Source organism: Centrocercus urophasianus, unplaced genomic scaffold, assembly GCF_019232065.1.
Source record: "Centrocercus urophasianus isolate 14NV4802_14NV808 unplaced genomic scaffold, USGS_Curo_1.0 seq_18, whole genome shotgun sequence".
In the NCBI taxonomy this organism is placed as follows: Eukaryota; Metazoa; Chordata; class Aves; order Galliformes; family Phasianidae; genus Centrocercus; species Centrocercus urophasianus.
Genome location: NW_024884733.1, coordinates 19840496 through 19857481, shown reverse-complemented (window position 1 = coordinate 19857481; position 16986 = coordinate 19840496). Strand labels below are relative to the sequence as shown.

Genomic DNA, 16986 nt, shown 5'->3' with positions numbered 1-16986 from the left:
TTCTAGGATGCTGTAGGGATGGTGCCAGTCTGGACTGGAGCTGTAGGTGAATGTGATCTTCAGAGGGCAAACAGTGGGCAGGTCATGGTTAGAGAAGGTGGTTGGTGCCAAACAGAGCAGGTAGGGGAATCTGCAGAGATGTCAGCAGCTGTGGCTGCCCTGCAGTAAGAATCATAGAATATCTCAAGTTGGTAGGGGTCCATAAGGATCACAGAATCATAGAATGGCTTGGAAGAGGTCTCAAAGATCACGTAGTTGGAACCTCCCTGCCAGGGGCTGGTTGCTCCCTACCAGCTCGGGCTGCCCAGGGCCCCATCCAAACTGGCCTTGAACACCTCCAGGGATGGGGCATCTACAGCTTTTCTGGGCAGCCTCTGACCCAGGCAAGGAGCTGGAGAATGGGGGTGAGGCTGCAGCCACAGGCTCCTTCTCTGCCGAGCAGCCCTCTTCCCCATTCCCCTGGTTACTCAAGTGATTTCCCTGACTGTCACATCTGTAAATAATGTTGCTGGCACATCTAGTGAGATGCGGAGTGGTGATGGAGGGGGGAGGGCTGATGCTGGCTTGTAACAGCCCCTCTCCCTGATTCATACAATATTTATGCAGGGGTTGGGAGTTGGCGGCACTGACCTCTGGGTCGGGCTGTTAAACAGCTCCCGCAGCCCCTGCATCCTAATTGCTGCACTTGTCCTTTGCTCTGGAGGATTCACTGCTCCTTCTCTCTGCTGAAGCAAATACTAATGGCAGCTCGTGCTTGGAGGTGGGGAGCAGGCTCTCTCCCTGAAGGAGAAACCCAAAGTGGATTCCCCTTGTGTAGAGTTGATCTGTAACAGCAGAGAAACCTGTGCTCAGCCCCTGTTTCTCAGGGTGCTGGGCGTCCTGTGCTCACAGCCTGTGCTGAAAGCACACGGAGCTGTCATGCATGTAATGCTCAGCTATATATCAGCAGAGGGGATGGAGTTACCCCCATCCCACTGCCTCCTTTCCCTTAGTAGGGAGAGAAAGAGGAGGTAATCACAGAAGTCATTTGGGTGTCTGTGGATCCGGTGACCCATGTGGCCACCCACGTCCTTATTCTGCCTTCCCGAGCTGGCAGCTCTCCTTCGTGACTGGAAAAATGCTGTTCAGACTGGAGACTAATGGCCTTTAAGTGACATGATTGTATTATGTTAAGCGTCTATAGGCTTTACCATTAGGCACTAAACAGTTTATGACTCATAGCAGAGAAGCCCTGGTCCTGAAGAGTGTACGAGCTAAATGGTGAGGACAGGCAAGGGATGGGAGAGACAAGGCTTTCTCCTGCCTGTCGGGAAGGGAGCTGGAACAGGATGCATGCTCTGCCCTTGAGCAGCACCTCGCTCTGGGTTTCGCATGCTCCAGTTTTTTGGGGAGCTACTCCAGTGGGAAACTGTGCAGTTGGGGAGAAGCACCTTTAATTTCAGTTCAGTTTTTTGTGCCTGTTTGGGTTTTGAGGGGGTTTGGACACAATGCATTGTGGATGTGCTCATTGCATCATGTGCCCTGCCTTAATTGAGGAGTAGACATGATGCTCTGCAGCAGGAGTCTGAGTGCAGCCTCTTCAGCCAGCTCATATGCAGAGGACCAGGCGATTACGAGACAAGGCTCTGTATGAAACACTCCCTAACAGGCTATATAGATAGAAGAAGGACACGCTCTGTGTTTCTAATTGGCCTCCACTGCAGCATGAATCACAGAATCATTTAAATAGAGATCTCTATTCCAGCCTGCTGCTCTAAGAAGGGCTGACTTCAAGCTCAGACAGCTCACTTGGGGTCTTTTCTTAGTGTGTTTGCAGTGAGGAGGTTCCCCACTTCTCTGTCCCAGCGCTTTATTTCCTGTACAGTGAAGATGGGAAACTCCCCACCTGCAGCTTGTGGTCATGGCTGGTGACTTCTATCAAGAACATGCCTGTGCCAGAGGTGTGCAGTATGCTAAGACTGTACACTGCTCTTGATAAGGTACTCTGTGATGTTATAAGCAGCCAATCTGTTGCAGCAAGCCTGCATGTAAAAATCTGTTTTAAAGTTTTTTATATAGTGTCAGATTCTCACGGCTGAGGAGGTGACCCTCAGCCTTGGACACTTTCCAATTTCTCTTTCATTGGGAGCAACTTGGTGCCCTTCTGTTGTCAAAGGCAACTCCCCCCAGCCCTCCTCCCTGCTGGAAGGCAGCATTTGCCCTGACCCTGAATGCTGCTTTGCTGATATGGAGAACTTGGAGGTTCTGCCTGCTGCACCCCTAACTTCAGTTGAACTGTAAAACCAGCAAGTCCTGCTTTCCTGCATGGTAATTAGGTGGTTATTTAAAATCAAAAGGCTGCATTTGTAGCTTACTTTCATGGCTACTTATTCCCACTGGCTGCCTACTAACAGCAGTAGAGTTACTCCAGATTTACTCCCACATGTATAGCAGGAGAATCAGGCCCAGTAAATAGAGCTATGAATCTTTTTAAGAGAAGCTGTTAAGCAGTAGCACATAGATTTATTGTAGCATCATGTGTGTGCAATTGTTGATGAACATCTTCTGTTGGAGGCTGAATACCTACTGTGTTACAGCCTTGCTTTTAATGTTGAGATAGCATCTCTGCCAGCATCGAGCTGACGCACAGACAGAAACCCATAAAAGGGCCAGATTTCACATGGTGCTAAATGCCTTCATGTTTCATTAAGGTTGATGGCAGTGGAAGGCATGCCGTACTTTACAGGGCAAGCAAGTGATGGTGAGCCTTTGGGGCTTCCTAGGTGGAAATGTAAGTGGGACAGAGGGAAAGCAGTGCTGGCCAGAAAGAGACAGGAAGCTCTGAGAGTGCCAGGTATTAGCCTCGCTGCTTAGCCTGGGTTTTTTGGCCTCATTACCCTAATCCAATTAAAGATTGATGGAAAAAGCTAACATGCTCTCCAGTGAAGGGGTTTGTGTGCAGCCTGCTTCCCTCACTGGGTACTTAGAATGGCTTCTGTTATCTTTGTGCATCAGCACACCTCCCCAGGCCCTGCGGAGCCTCCGCACGCCTCGGTGTATGCTCTTCTCCTGCATTGTGGCTCTCTTATTACTAATGGAGCATGGATGCATTTTAGCTGCTGGTCAGCCCTCATTAATATCCAGAGATGACAGGTTGACATTTGTAAAGAAGACTTGCATTGACCTTCATGTTGTGCATCGGTGCGGTTGCCATGTGGTGCCCTGTGCTGGATGCTGCTGCTGCCTCAGGAATGCATTTATGCTAGCAGAGGGGCAGACTGCTCTGGTCAGCCTTTGCTGCTGCCAGTAGTACAGGCAGAGTGCGTGGGTGCCTCTGCACCCCTCTGCCCAACCCTGGGACTGTTCTCCGTAGCTCCAACCCCAGCAAGTGGCATTGGGTGATGATGGGGTTGCAGTTGTGGCTCCTCTGGAGGTTGTTTCTGATTCCCTACAGTGGATGTGTGCCCGTTGGGTTCTGGGACTTTTTTCTGGCTCCCATCTGGGAGTGCAGCAGGAGGAGCCGTGCCAGCCCAAGTACTTGCATGCTGTCAGCTGCCTGTCCCCCCCTGCCCCCAAACCACTCATCCCAGTATGAGGGCTGCAGCCAGCTCAGCTCTGACATTTATTAACAGAGGGGCTTTGAAACAAGGCAGGCTGCTCCTGCAAAGGCTCCTCACTGCAACTCCGTCTTCTCTCGCCAGCCCATCTGAAGCAATGGCTGCTGGTGTTGAAATTCATTAGTGCTCACTGACAGGCGATGGAGGCTGGCTCTGTCTGTTCCCACTTCCCTGCTCTCATGTCCCAGCTTCACGCACACTGATATTTAAAGCTGATGTGCAGCTCGTAGGCTTGTTGCGCTGTGACAAGTTTGGGGGTGGCTGAGAGAACTGAAAGGATGGAAGGAAGGCAGAGCGAGATGGGGGGGGGGGGAGAAGAGAAGGCACCTGTCTCAGGGTTTCTGCAAGAGCCTAGGGCTTCTCAAACCCTCTCAAAAGGTATTGTCTTGGTACAGCTGCTGCTTGCGAAGTGCAGTGATGGAGGCAGAGGGATGGAGGCGCAGAGAAGGCAGTCACCTGGCAGGGGCTAATCCAGCCCTTGACCAAGCCTTGTTCTTGGCAGCTGTCCTACTCCCTTGGGTGACACCTTGCTTCTGCTCTGTGCTGCCACATCTCAGCATCTCCACTGAAGCTTCCCATGCTCCTTCAGCAGAGGACTTCCAGAGCAGAAGCATGCTTGCCCTCTCCTTGGCAGCTCAGTGCAGCGAGGTTGGCAATTAAAATGTTCTGCATCTCTTCCAACTTGAGGTCTCCGGTGCGTGATTTTTTTTTTTTTGAAAGCTACAACCAGGTCTATAAATATCAAGATTTAATGTCCCTTTATCTTTCCCAAAGAGGGACTTATTCTTTAAACTGCCTCAATATCAATACACCCAGTGTGTAGAAAGTGGCCCAATTTCTTTGTCTCCTGACATCTTGAACCCAGAAGCAGATGGACGTTAACCAGCTCTGATGAGTTGGGAGAATCAAGCATTAATTTTTTATACACGAGGACCACCTGAGTGACGGAAATCAATTATGGCCAACCCTCCCTTCCATATTAATGTGGTGGCTCTGAGCAGAGGCGGAGGAACCTGTTGAAATGAGAAACCCCTATTTCTTAGTTTGACCCCCTAGATAATTAGGGTTAAATTGATATGCTATTGCACCGGTGACACATTTTATCTGCCTCTGTTTGTACAAGAGGATACAATAGTGGAGGAAGGACCAATTTGTGCCCTGCTCTAGCTAACCAGACCGAGATAAAAGGTGTCACTCGTACGATAACGTTCTTGCCTCACGCTCCTTTATTGTTGCTCAATTTGCCTTTTTTTCTTTTTTTTTAATCCCATTCTCTCTTACTTTCAATACCCTTGGTCATATTTTAACTCCATGCCATCGCATAATGATGCCCTGCTAAATGTGTGTGGAGATAGGCAACTCTGGCTGACAGCCTTCCCCGATAACCGAATTCCAGCCCATCCATCACTAGGCTGCTCTCCTTAACTTAAGGGAAGTGATAACTAAAGCAAGGCCGTTTATCACTGCTGAGCTGTGCGCTTCTCACTGGTTTCACTGGGAGGAATGCAGTCAGGTGACCTCACTTTGCGTTTACATCCCGTTCTTCTCCAGCCCCTGTTTCCCTCACAGCATGAAGAGGACCAGGGCTGGGTGGAAAACAGAGCCTGGGATGAGGGGGCTCTCTGAAAATGGAAGTGCAGGCTTAAGCAGAGCTGCATTGGAGGCTGGAGGATCCCGCAGCCATTTTCAGGCTTCTCACTGGCAAGTGCCTGAAGCACAGTCGTTGGCTGGTGAGATTGTTTGTGGAGAGGAAGCAGCGAGACTTCATTCAGAAGCTGGAAGCATGGTGGGATCTTTGTTGTTCACTTGATGTCAAGGGAAGCAGAGGAGTCTCCATCCCTGGAGGTATTTCAGAGATACATGCATGTGACACTGAGGAACACGGTTTAATGATGGGACTTGGCAGGTTGGGTTGACGTTTGCACCTGATGGCCTTGAAAGTCTTCTCCAGCCTTGATGACTCTATGATTCTGTATCCTGAGCTATTTGCTTGAGCACAGCCGCTCTGCTCATCAAGATTGAATTTTACCAGATGAGGAGCCATATTGAGCATAAGGTCTGTTTGCCAAATGATAGAATAATTTGAGTTGGAAGGGACCTTTAAAGGCTGTCTAAGTCTAACTCCTCTACAATTGAACAGGGTCACCTACAGCTAGATAGGTTGCTCAGAGCCTGGTCCAGCTTGGTCCAGCTGAGCTGCTCAAATCAACAGTGATTCTAATAAATGGAGATGCTTTCTTAAAGGCCTTGGCAGTTTTATTCCCCAGTAGAGTCATAGGTTTGCCATGCCTATTCCAACCTGGAGAAGGTGATGGAGAAACTGCTGCCTGTTCCCTAGGTTGAGGGAGCACGGACCCACTGTAGGTGACAACCTTGAAGCTAGGAGTGCTTTCCTGGATCCTGCTTTCGGTGCAATGAGAGCCCCCAGATCCCCACGTCTATGCCGAGACCTCTGCAGCCCTGGACTACACCAGAACACAGGGCTGTACTTCAGTAAGGGCAAGGTGCTCAGGGGCTGTCTCCCTGATAGCCTGGGGCCACCCGACCTGAATCTTCCAGCTCAGGAAGCGGAGGCTGACAGCCTGCCCAGGTTGTGGTATGAATATGGAGCTGCCAGTGCTTTAAAAACTTGGTAAAGTCTCTCTGGTGCTAATGTGAAATGAGGGGAGCAGAAGCACAGAGGGGGAGGGGGAATGTCCTTAGGTCACACAGTTCCACAGCCAGTTTCTGGGGTTGTTACTTGTTTGCAAAAATGGGTCATTTATTTAGTTGACATATTTATTTGGAACATTTATTTTCTCCAATTAAAGTCCCACTGTCCAGCGCCCTGGGCTTACTGCCATCAGTCTCAGGGTGGGAGAAGAACCAAGCTGTCCTGTTTCCTATCCTTTTTGATCCCACGGGTATGGAAATGCTTTCATGTCATTCATTGAACTGGGTGGTTAGCTGTCATTTCGTGTGGCTAACAAGAACAGTTCTGTTCTGGCTTGTCCTATGCCATGTCTAAATGTTAGGTGGGATGAGAATTATTCCTTTAGCTGGAGCCAGGTTGAAGGCTGTATTAATGAAGATTTCTTGGGCTGAAAGGGGAAACCATTTAGTAACACATTTCTTACTAACAGCTCTTGTGGTCCTCTCCAGCTAAAGTGAGCAGTCCCAGAGGTTGAGCTGATTCCCTTGTTAGACCCATCATTTCTTTGAGATAGTTCCTTGTGATGTTTTTTCATTTGGCCCTCATAGAAAGCAGCTTTCCTAGGATGCTGGTTGGGCTTGGTTATGTCTGTTCAGCTCTGGGGCGTCATGGACACGGGTAATGGCACAGAGCAGGCTGACTTTTATGTGGTGGCCATGCAGTTGTGATGGTACTGGCATTAGATGAGCTGTGCCAAGAGATGAGAGCACGCTGTCAGGTTGTGCTGCTTACCTTGCAGATCGCCTCGGTTCTGCTGCTGTAAGCTCATTCTTTTGACAGAAGAGATTCTTATGGACCTCTTTATTTAAATGTTTCTGTATAGCTTAAATTGACACTCCTAAATGAGGCTATGTATGTCTTTACAGGACCAGGTGCTTGGTTTTAGCACAGTCTTTCCCTTCCTCACCCTAAGCAAGCTCACAAAGGCAGCTCACTGCTGGGGCTGGGCATGGCAGCTGCATTGGTCACGTATTTCTGGGAGATTCCTTTGAATATGTTTGCCAGTTTTTGTCCTTTTCTTCCCTTTAGGAATTAGGTAGCAGCGCTCCTTTGGTTACTGTGATACACAGAATCTCATGTTACCCACAGATGTGCTGTCTGCATCCCCCCTTGGTTTCTTCATAGTTCAGCTGCTCTAGATCTGAAGGGATGCTGCCCTGGAAATCAGAGGGCTTGGAGATAGGCTGAGCTCTTAGCTACCGTACAGGGGCTGATGGTGCACTCAGCTCAGAATTTGTTCCTGAATTTCAGTCCTGAATCTCAAGTCCAGTCTGGGTTCTCTGTATTTTGCCCTGGACAGATGTGTGCTGAGATGCTGGAGCAGCTGATGCTGGCACTTGCGGCTCTTCCCTCCTCCCCTGCAGTCCCCACATGTTTAAGGAAGTTGTGAGATTTCCCCACCCCCTCTGTTTGCAAAAGCCAATTCCTGGGGTTGTGGCTTTTAACATGCACAAATGAGTCTAATTTAGTCATTTATTTAGTTGACATATTTATTTGGGATGTTCCTTCGCTTCAGTTAAAGATCCTGTGACCAGTGCCCCAGGCATGCTCAGCAGTACGTGAATGAACAAGATTCATCAATTACTCCTGATTGGATCAAACTGGCTGGAGAGGACTCCTATAACTCATCTCTAGCACAGCTGGAGCCCCGGTTTTGCTTCTCAGCCTTCCCCATCCATGGGCAAAGCAGGGTTCTCTGCCTGGCTGGCACTGTGCAGAAGGAGCCACTTTCCAAATCCAGGGCTTTTGGTGTCCCTCTGTTCCCATACAGTGATCCCTGTTGGCAGAGGTTAAAGACTCATGCTTGCAGATCTGGCCGATGCTGCTCAAACCTGCAGTGGGACAGTGTGCAGCTCTTTGCATCTTCAGCCTGGCTGTGGCTGGGTGTGTGTCAGGCTTCAGCCAAGCTGTGCTCTCGTGAGGTTTGTTTGCTGCTGTCCTTTCTGATGTGCAGCCTGCTCCTGCAGGCTGGAGGGGCTCTTCCATCTCAGAGTGAACTGTGCTTAATAAAACAGAGTTTGTGTTGTCAGGAAAGTAATTGAATCAAACCTGCTCTCTCTTCTCTCTTACAGGTTACCAGGACAATGCCAGTACTTAGGGCTGCCGGTTGCTGATTACTTCAAACAGTGGATTAATCTGAAAAAGGTACTTTTGTGCAAGCTGCCATGGTCTCTGTCTTCCCCCCCCCCCTTTTTTTCCTTCTTTCCTCTTAAGGAGGTGTCTAATAACTACTGCTGTTTTGCATTGAAATGAGTTATTTTCTCAGAAGCTGGTCTCAGTGAGTCCTCTGACTCCTATTGTATCTCCTCTAATAGAGTCTTACTGTACTTGATGGGATATGTTCTGCAGCTGGGGAGAAACCCATTGTGGCAGCACAGTGCAGTGTCTCCATGTAATAGTGGGATGCTGCAAGGCCTCTCACCAGCAAGGGTTTTGTTGATCCCAGTTCTGCTCACTCTGTTTTGTCTGCAGCCATATAAGGCTCCAAGGAGCATGCTTTCCTTCTGATAAAATTCTGGTTGATAAGTGGGCAAATATGCTGGTATAAAAATGAGCATTTCCCTTCGTGCTGTGCTGTCTCAGCAGCATGTCCACCTAAGAGACCAGCGATCAAGTTGCAGAGCAAAATCCCTTGCACTTTGCTGTGAGGTGCTTCATCTCTGACTGGCAAGGAGCAGCCTGCCATGCACCAGCATGGAAAAACATGGTGAAGCCCCAAGTGGCAAATGGGAGTGGAAAGAAAAAACGAACTTGATACCCAGCTGTAGCAGGGCTGGGGAGGCTGGGATCTGTGCAAAGCGTATCTGGGGTGGTCCTTCTGATTAAACCTTGGAGTGAGTAGGGTTCCCTTCCCCCATCCAATTTCATGTTTTATTTGGGTTTCTGTGCCTTTTCCTTATAATTAGGGGTCTCAGTAAGTGGAATTTGCCTGTAAACAGCTTGTTGTAGTCATGGGCTTTTCTTTTGTTCTTTTTATTTATTTATTGTTTTAAATGGAAGCATGAGTGACAGGCTGAGCGGCCACAGAAGGACAATTTGCATGATCTGTTCCATCAAATGGGGGAGAACATGAGCTGAACAAGGGATGCTGGCAGCACGTTCCCGGCTGAACTTGTCAAGGGGTCTTGTATTTCCCTGCTGTCAGAGCAAATCTTTTGGCTGATTGCTGGTCCTTGGTAAATGAAATCTGAAAGCACGTTGGGGCATTCTGCAGTTCAGTGACCATTAATGATCGCCATTTGAAGTTCACTAAACTTCCGGTGAATGGATAGCAGCTACATAACCAGCAGGTTGATGGCTTCAGAATAATAATAATAAAAAAAATAATCCTGTGTCCCATGATGTTTGCTCAGCAGTAGGTTGATCCATCTGTGCTCCTCCTCTGGGTCTATGGATGGATGGCTTACGGCTCTTTTCCATAGCTCAAGGCTCTAGGATTTAGCATAGCAGGGGCTGTGATGTGTTGTAACGCAGACCAGACAAGCAGCCGTTCTTCAAGACAAGTGTTCATGCACTGAGCTACAGCATAAACTCTGATAGTGAGCTGAAGGCTGGTGAGCATTGGTGAAGCACCAAGCACAGGGCTGAAGGACAGAGGGAAGCATGGGAATGCTCCCCTGCCCAGCTGGCTGCAGGGGTTGCAGACTTAGAGCGTAGGATGGGACACACGGGCTGGGGCTTGTGTCTGCTTGTCCTTGTGCAGGTGTGTTTGTTTTTATCAGAAGGCATTTCCAGCCTGAATAAATAATCCTGTGTGAGCAGCAGAACCCAGCAGTCTCAGTTTCTTGTGTCTGAGCTCCCAGCATGAGACAAATAAGGATGGACGGGTGACTCGCCCCCCTGCTCCTCCCTTGGAGCTCAGGCGGCCCCTTTTCTCCTCCCTCTGGCAAGTTCCTGACTTAGAAACACCTCCTAGTGCCTCTGACCTGATCCATGAAGTGAAGATGTTGGGGGTGGTGTGAAACTGCTAATTTCTAGGTCATGGATAATGTGGAGACTTGGATCTTTCAGATGTTGAGAAAACGGTTCATCTGAGTGTAAATGGCATGCGTGACTGAAAGCAGCTTCCTGCAGAACGGTCCCACCTGCATCCTGTTGGCTTTTACTTGGGTCTCTGCTTGTGACCACTGATAATGAGAGAATCCCACTGAGTTTGGGAGCTGCAAATCAGAATCCAGGGACATGTGCTGGGCAGGTGCGTGCATGAGGCAGACATAGTTTGTTTCTGTGTGTAGTGGTGCAGCATCGAGACGTATTGCATGTTCCTCTGCTCATGCATATGGAGCACACTTGTATTGCACCAGGAAACCTTCTGGGACTGGTCTGGCCTTGCCAGTAATGCTGAGCTCCATCCTGCCTGCTGCCGTGATGTCTTGGATCTGAGCTAAAGCCTCCTGTGAAAGACAAAGGGAGAAAAGCTGCTCATGCACTTGACTGAGTTTGCAGAAGTTTTACCTTGCCCTGTGCCTCCCCCAGCCTGGTAGCACATCCCTGCTGCCAAGCCTGATCGGTGTTTGCTGACATTTTTAATGTCACTGAGCGATCGTGTATCTCTAGTGAGCTGTCAGGGTAGAGCTGACTCGGGGCAGAGAGTTGATCATGTTCTTCCCTTCGATGAGCTGAGCACGGAGGGAGGGCTGCAGGAAGCAGAGCCATTCTGTGAATGCCACAGCATTTTAGCTGTCCCCTTAAACCATCTCACGTGAGAGCCACCATCCTGCCTGCACGTGTCCCTTGTGCACCTGTCACCTGGCTGCTACACCACTGGCACCCTCAGGTAACAGGGATGGGTTTGTGAATGCCTGCTGCACCAGGATCAGCTCCCATCTGTGCTGCGCTGGCTCTTTTGGGAGCTGGTGTGGCTCACTGTGCCAGCTTCTGCTGCAGCTGCTGCTGTCGGTGCAACATGCAGATGTGGGTCAGGTCAGCCTGCTCTGGTTCCCAGCCATTACCTTCAGATTGGGACTGGTGGCTGTCCCTGACCCTGTGCCTGTTACCCACTGCGTTTGCTGCATCTGCTGCCATTTGTTTCTTTTTCTGAATCTGCTGACGCTTTCAGTTTCTAGAGCATCCTGCAGCAATGAGTTTTGCTATTTAATTATGCATTAATTGAACTCTGCTTGTTCACAGTAGTGTGAAGATGCATGTCCTTTCATTTCTTTCAAACCTTATCATTTCTGTGAACTTCAGCCTTCTCTTCTGTGAAAGAGCAAAGAAGTGGTGCCAGTTTCTCTCCTACTGTTGACACGAGGCCCCTGCCCTAGTCTGCCTTCATGGTCTCTTTTGCAGCGCAGCACAACTGTTGGTGGGGAGCTGGCGCAGAGCCACAGGCTGTTCCCTGACTCCAGAATTGGGTTGTGGGAGCTATTTTTAACACTGTGTTGTCATCTTCCATTTCTTCTTTGGAGGTTACGTAGTTATAAGAAAACTGAGGAATATTTTACGGAACGTGTAAGGATTTGTTTTATTCCTTATTTTTGAAATACTTACTTGGAAAAAAAAAAAAAAGGCAATGTTCATACTCACTGCAGAGCCAGGGCTGTCCCTTTCTCATCCAGGCCCGTTTGACCATCTTTTATCTCTGTTCACAGAGGTCCACATGTCTTTAGGTACGCAAATGGTGGTTACTTCAGAAAGTCCATGCTGGGATAAGTACAGGGCTGGTGTTTTCCAGGCCCAGCTTTTAGTGATCTGTAGGTTTCTGTAGCTTGGAAGCAAACAGCTAATACGTATGGACAAATATTTTGTCATCTACTGGCTTTGTGAAATACAACAGAGGAAGGATGTAATAGGATGTTTTTGTTAATATTTGGCAACTGGAAGTAAACACATTCTGAACAAACAAAAAGCTGTTAGCAAGTCTTTGTCTCTTCTCTGAATTAACAATTCCTTGTGCCTTTGGGATGGAAGGAGTTCTTAGGCACTTGGTATTAGTGCCATGAGTGCTTTGGATGAAGAACATTAAAATGGATGCAGTTGAGAAATAGGCTGTTTTTTGACACATCTGAAAGTTACTTCCAAAAGTTAACCTCTTGAGGGCTAAGTGTGTGCTTGTGTGATGGCTATCAATTGCCTGTTGATTGAGTTACTAGCTATAGGGAATATAAAATGCCTAGGAAGGTCAGAAATGACAGAGAAGGACTTCTCAGGCAGTGTTTCACAACTGAAGCATTAGGCATGTAGTCAGGCACCTGGTGCTTGAGACCCTGTCCTGCCTGCCTTCATGGGAGCTGTGCTCTCTTAGCCCCCTATCCCTCGCTCTGGAGCTCCTGGCCTCAGTAAATAGGTCTCTCAGAAGGCAGCAATGTTAGATGTTGTGAAGGGAAGCAAAAGTAGAAACACAGCTCCAGTGGTAAGGGAAGTAAGGATGTCCTTTCTGTGAAAATTGGGAAAGAAAAGTGTCTGTGCAATGGCATTGGTTCATAGCTGGAAGGGAATGGAAAGATTGCTTCTAACAGCAAAATGCATTGCTCCGTGTTTACTGAAAGGCAGAGGATGTCGTATCAGTGAGCAAGATGCTGTTACGATACAATAACTGGTTGCTTTAGGTTGGCATTTTGCATAGCTGGTTTACAAGAGCTTTCAGAGAGCTGGCTGAGAACCTCTCAACTGTTCTTGTTGCTTTTAATAAGTCTTTGAACATGGGGGAAGTTCTAGAGGACTCGAAGAAAGCTAATGTTGTACCAGTAATTTAGAAGGGCAAATGGGATGACCGATGAAGTAATTATAGCCCTATCAGCTTGACATTAATTCTGGGCAAAGTAATGAAAAGCCAGATATCATAGATGATTAATAAAGAATGAAAAGAGGGTAATATAATGCCAATCAATGTGGATTTATGGAAACTAGATCTTTTTCAAACTAACTTGATATTTTTTTTATGAGACTGCATGTTTGGTTGATAAAGGTAACCATGTCAATGTAATATACTTCTGGAAGGCATTTGACTTGGTACCTTATGACATTTTGATGAAGAAACAAGAGTGATACAAAATCAACATGGCACACATGACATTGATTAAGAACGAGCGAACTGACAGCTCCTAGCATTTAATTGTAAATGGGTAATCATCATGGAGTTCTTGTTTTCCTAGTGGGGCCCCATAGGGATCTATTTCTCAGGCCTCTTGTATTTAGCACTTTTATCAACGCCTTGGAAGAAAACTTAAAAATCGTTTTTTATAAAGTGTGTAGGTACTGCATCCAGAAGATTGATGCCATTGGGTTTAAAAGCAGGGCATTCTGAGTAGGAGCAGCGGGGCTGGATCACCTCCTTGTTTGGGACAGCTTGGACCCCACTGAGAGACTCACAGAGATGATGGAGAAGTAGGGATTCTGGCAATGGGAAGACTTGATGAGAACTGCAGCATCCATGAGAACACTTTCTGTACGTCAAAGGCCCTGGAAGCTGCCTAGGATACCAGAGAGAAGGGTGTATGAGTGTCTTGGCTGTAGTCCCTGAGCAATACATGGGGAGCCTGAAGGTGGTGAGAAGCTCCATCAGCCTGGCAGAACAACAACTTAAGCAGCTCCAATGCCTGGAATCCAAGTGAGACATAGTTCAGGTGCAGATTTTAGAGAAGCAATAATTAACTGTTGGAACAACTTACTGCGGGCTGAGGCAGGTTCTCGAGCTCAGAAGGGTTAACGTGGGGCAGGCTCAGTGCCTGAGCAGAAGTTGGGCGCTTTCTCCTGCTTGGTGAGTGTTGGCTGCATCCATCTCACTGTAGCTCTTGCGTGGTGTGAGGCTGCCCTTGGTGGATCCAGGGCGTCTGGGCTGCCTCTGGGAGGACGATGGGGGCTGAGGTGGGCAGGGTGCCTCCCACTGCCGGGCCTGGAGCCACCGCCGTGCATGACTTCTCCTTTAAATCTGTCGTGCGGCTGTCTGAACTCTGAAATTTCTTTCACTCTTCTCCCTCGCCTTGTTAACATGTGTTGCCTTTGGGGTAATCAGGGAAAAAATATTATGTCCTTTTACAATTACCGGGTTTTGGAATATTAAAATGTCTCTCTGCATCGGCAGTGTTATTTTGATTGGTATTCTAACCTTTGACTAGCCCATAAAGCGAGCCGCTCTTCAAGCCAATATTGCAGGACTGAAATTTAATTCCGAAATGATTCCAGATAATAGGGAGACAGATAATATATGCATGAAGGATATTATGTTTGGACTAAATGCAGCAGGGCCAGGGCTTGGGAGTTGAATAATAGCCCAGAGTGAGTTATAATCTGTGGGACAGAAATACCTTACTGTCAGGGCCAGGAGAGGAACTCTTAAATCAAAGGGAGGGAGTGAGAATATTTGTCTGAACGGGAAAGGGCATCTGGGAGAGTCTGAAGATCTGGCCCTTTGGTCCCATGGCTGCAGCTGGGCTCCCGGGGGGACCAGAGCTGGAAAATGATCAGTGCTGCTGGGGTGGCACAGCATGTCAGGATAACAGGCTTTGGCTCAGTGGCATGAGCTTATAGTTTCAAAGTAATGATCCCAGCCTCGCATCTCATTTCCTTTCCTTGCAGTCTCAGGAGCTGCTCTTGCTACGGCTGAGGCGGGCTCTAGATTCAGCCTGGAGGCTTCACTGGTTTTGGATGACTTGTGGTAGCATGCGTGCCCATCCCAGGGGGGTAGAAAAGAGCAGTGGTCGTCTTGGTCTAACTCAGAATGGCTGTGTGTGCTTCCCTACTCTTTTCTTTTTTCTTTCTTTTTCTTTCCCACTACTGCATCCTAAAAGCTCAGGAGCAGTTTCCCATGAAGCATGTGTCTGTGTGGACTTACCAGGGAACAGATGGGAAAGCTGTGATCCCCAGAGGTTACTGTCATTTCTTGCGCTTAGTTCCCCAGAAAGGAGCTAAATTTCCTGGCTTGCAAAATAGAGTATAACTTCAATAATTCCTTTTGGCCATAAAATGTGTGACTATATGAAAGAACAGAAATAAGTTGTAACTCCCACAGAATTGAATAAAAATTAGTAGTTCTTGCTTCCCTTGTCCTTTGGAAGTCCTTAGGGAGGAAGAAAAGAGTTTGCTCTGGGTGGTGGCCATGGACAGCTGAAACTTCAGAATTCAGCAGAGCATCAGCTAGCTGGAACTGTAAGCAGAAGCATCACCATGCGAGCAGCTGAAGGCATGTCAGTGTTTGTAGTTCTGCCTGCACATTGCTGGAGCCTGCGGATGGGAGGAGTGGCAGCTGCTGAGGCCCCTGTGCAGCCCTTGTGCCATATTGCAGGGCTGCACCTCTCCCTGTTGCGGGATGTGAACATCTGTCTGCAGTTCCCATCTGGCTTTGTGTGCTCTGCTGCAGAGCTGTAACCATTGGGTTCGACTAGAGCCTTCCGTGTGCCCTCGTGTTGCAGCAGGCAGCCTGACCCATGCTCTCAGTAGTGGAGCAAGAGGAGAAGGGATTACAGGCAGGGGATGTCTTACATTCATCCTGCTGCATTGCAGGTCCAAAGGAGCTGGAAAGCAAAGGTACACTGCACAGAAGATGGCCTTTGCTGCTTTCTATGTCCCAACCCCACAGCTGGAGTGCAGCAGGGGTACCTGGTACCTGGGCAAAGAGCTGTGCACTCATCTCTGTGCATTTAAAGGACAGAAGCTCCATGGAGGAGCATGAAAAGGGCCTCTGGAGTTCTCCAGAACAGGGATGAGAGGTTAATGCAAGCTTTGGGGATTAGAACATCAGCTGGTTTAGTGCTTGCTGTCCTGCCCAGCCGGTGTGGCTGCAGGAGCTTGTGCCTTGTTTGCAGGGAGATGTGCCTCCCTGCCTCCCTTGGGCTCAGTATGAAAGCAGTGAGATATGCTGAACTGGGAGATGGGAGACGGTGTAGGGGAATTTGTATATTAATAAGTGTTTCATACTCATCAAATTAATTAATTAAATCTCTTAGAGCCCCAAGGCTTCTAAGCAAGTTGAGATTAAATTCTCTGCTTGCCTGCAGTGGGAGTCCCATGAGGTCTTGCAACTTTTTTCCCGCAGCCTGGGCACTGCCTTCCAAGACCAGGACACCCTTGGGTGAGAGATGTGAATATTCTGCTGGCTTCATGGGGCACGGGAGCTCCTGAGCAGGAGTCAAAGTGTCATGGTCTGATGTGGTCTATAAAGTCATGGAGGAGTATAATAGCAAGTGTTTTTCTCCTTACTTAGAGGTGAGAAAAGATGAGGAAATAGACATCTAAAGAAGAGATGGGACAGTGGGCTCAGATGATGTTACCAATCGTTTCCAACTGTAATGATTCTATGGTTTTATAGGTGGGACCATTTCACTAGGAGCTGGGGATGGCGGTGCATTTGGTCTGCGCAGCCCCACAGCCGGGCTATGGTATTGGGCTCCCTTCTGGGCCACTGAAGACTTCTCACATGATGTTGAAAGGCAGAGGCGAGGGACATCAATTTTATATTTTTAAACAAACTGGATATTTAGTGCATGGACTCGTGCCAGCTTCAGGAAAGCCTGCTCGGTGCTTTCCCAGTGTGGTAACCTCTGTTGGCTTGGCTCTGATTGATGCTATTAATATTTCAGAGATCATTTAGGATCTCCGCCTTGGCTGGGCTCCTCAGTTAGAGCTGCATGCAGCTGCCTGAGGAGTGTGCTCACTGCCTGCTGTGTGCTGCCCTGCACGTTGGCACCAGGACTCACAGGTACACAGAACCTTGGAGAACACATTCCTGGTGCAAAGCCCAAAAGGGGCTCAGCATTTCTG

The 16986-nt window shown here is 48.4% G+C and overlaps 1 protein-coding gene across 1 annotated transcript in view; it reads left to right on the top strand.

The window, feature by feature from the left end:
• The window catches only part of ERI3 (ERI1 exoribonuclease family member 3), an 88582-nt gene that overhangs the window by 26838 nt on the left and 44758 nt on the right, over positions 1-16986 (top strand). The window contains exon 5 of the mRNA XM_042819228.1: positions 8361-8433. Coding sequence (XP_042675162.1) covers positions 8361-8433 — 73 coding nt within the window. The remainder of the gene's footprint in view (positions 1-8360; positions 8434-16986) is intronic.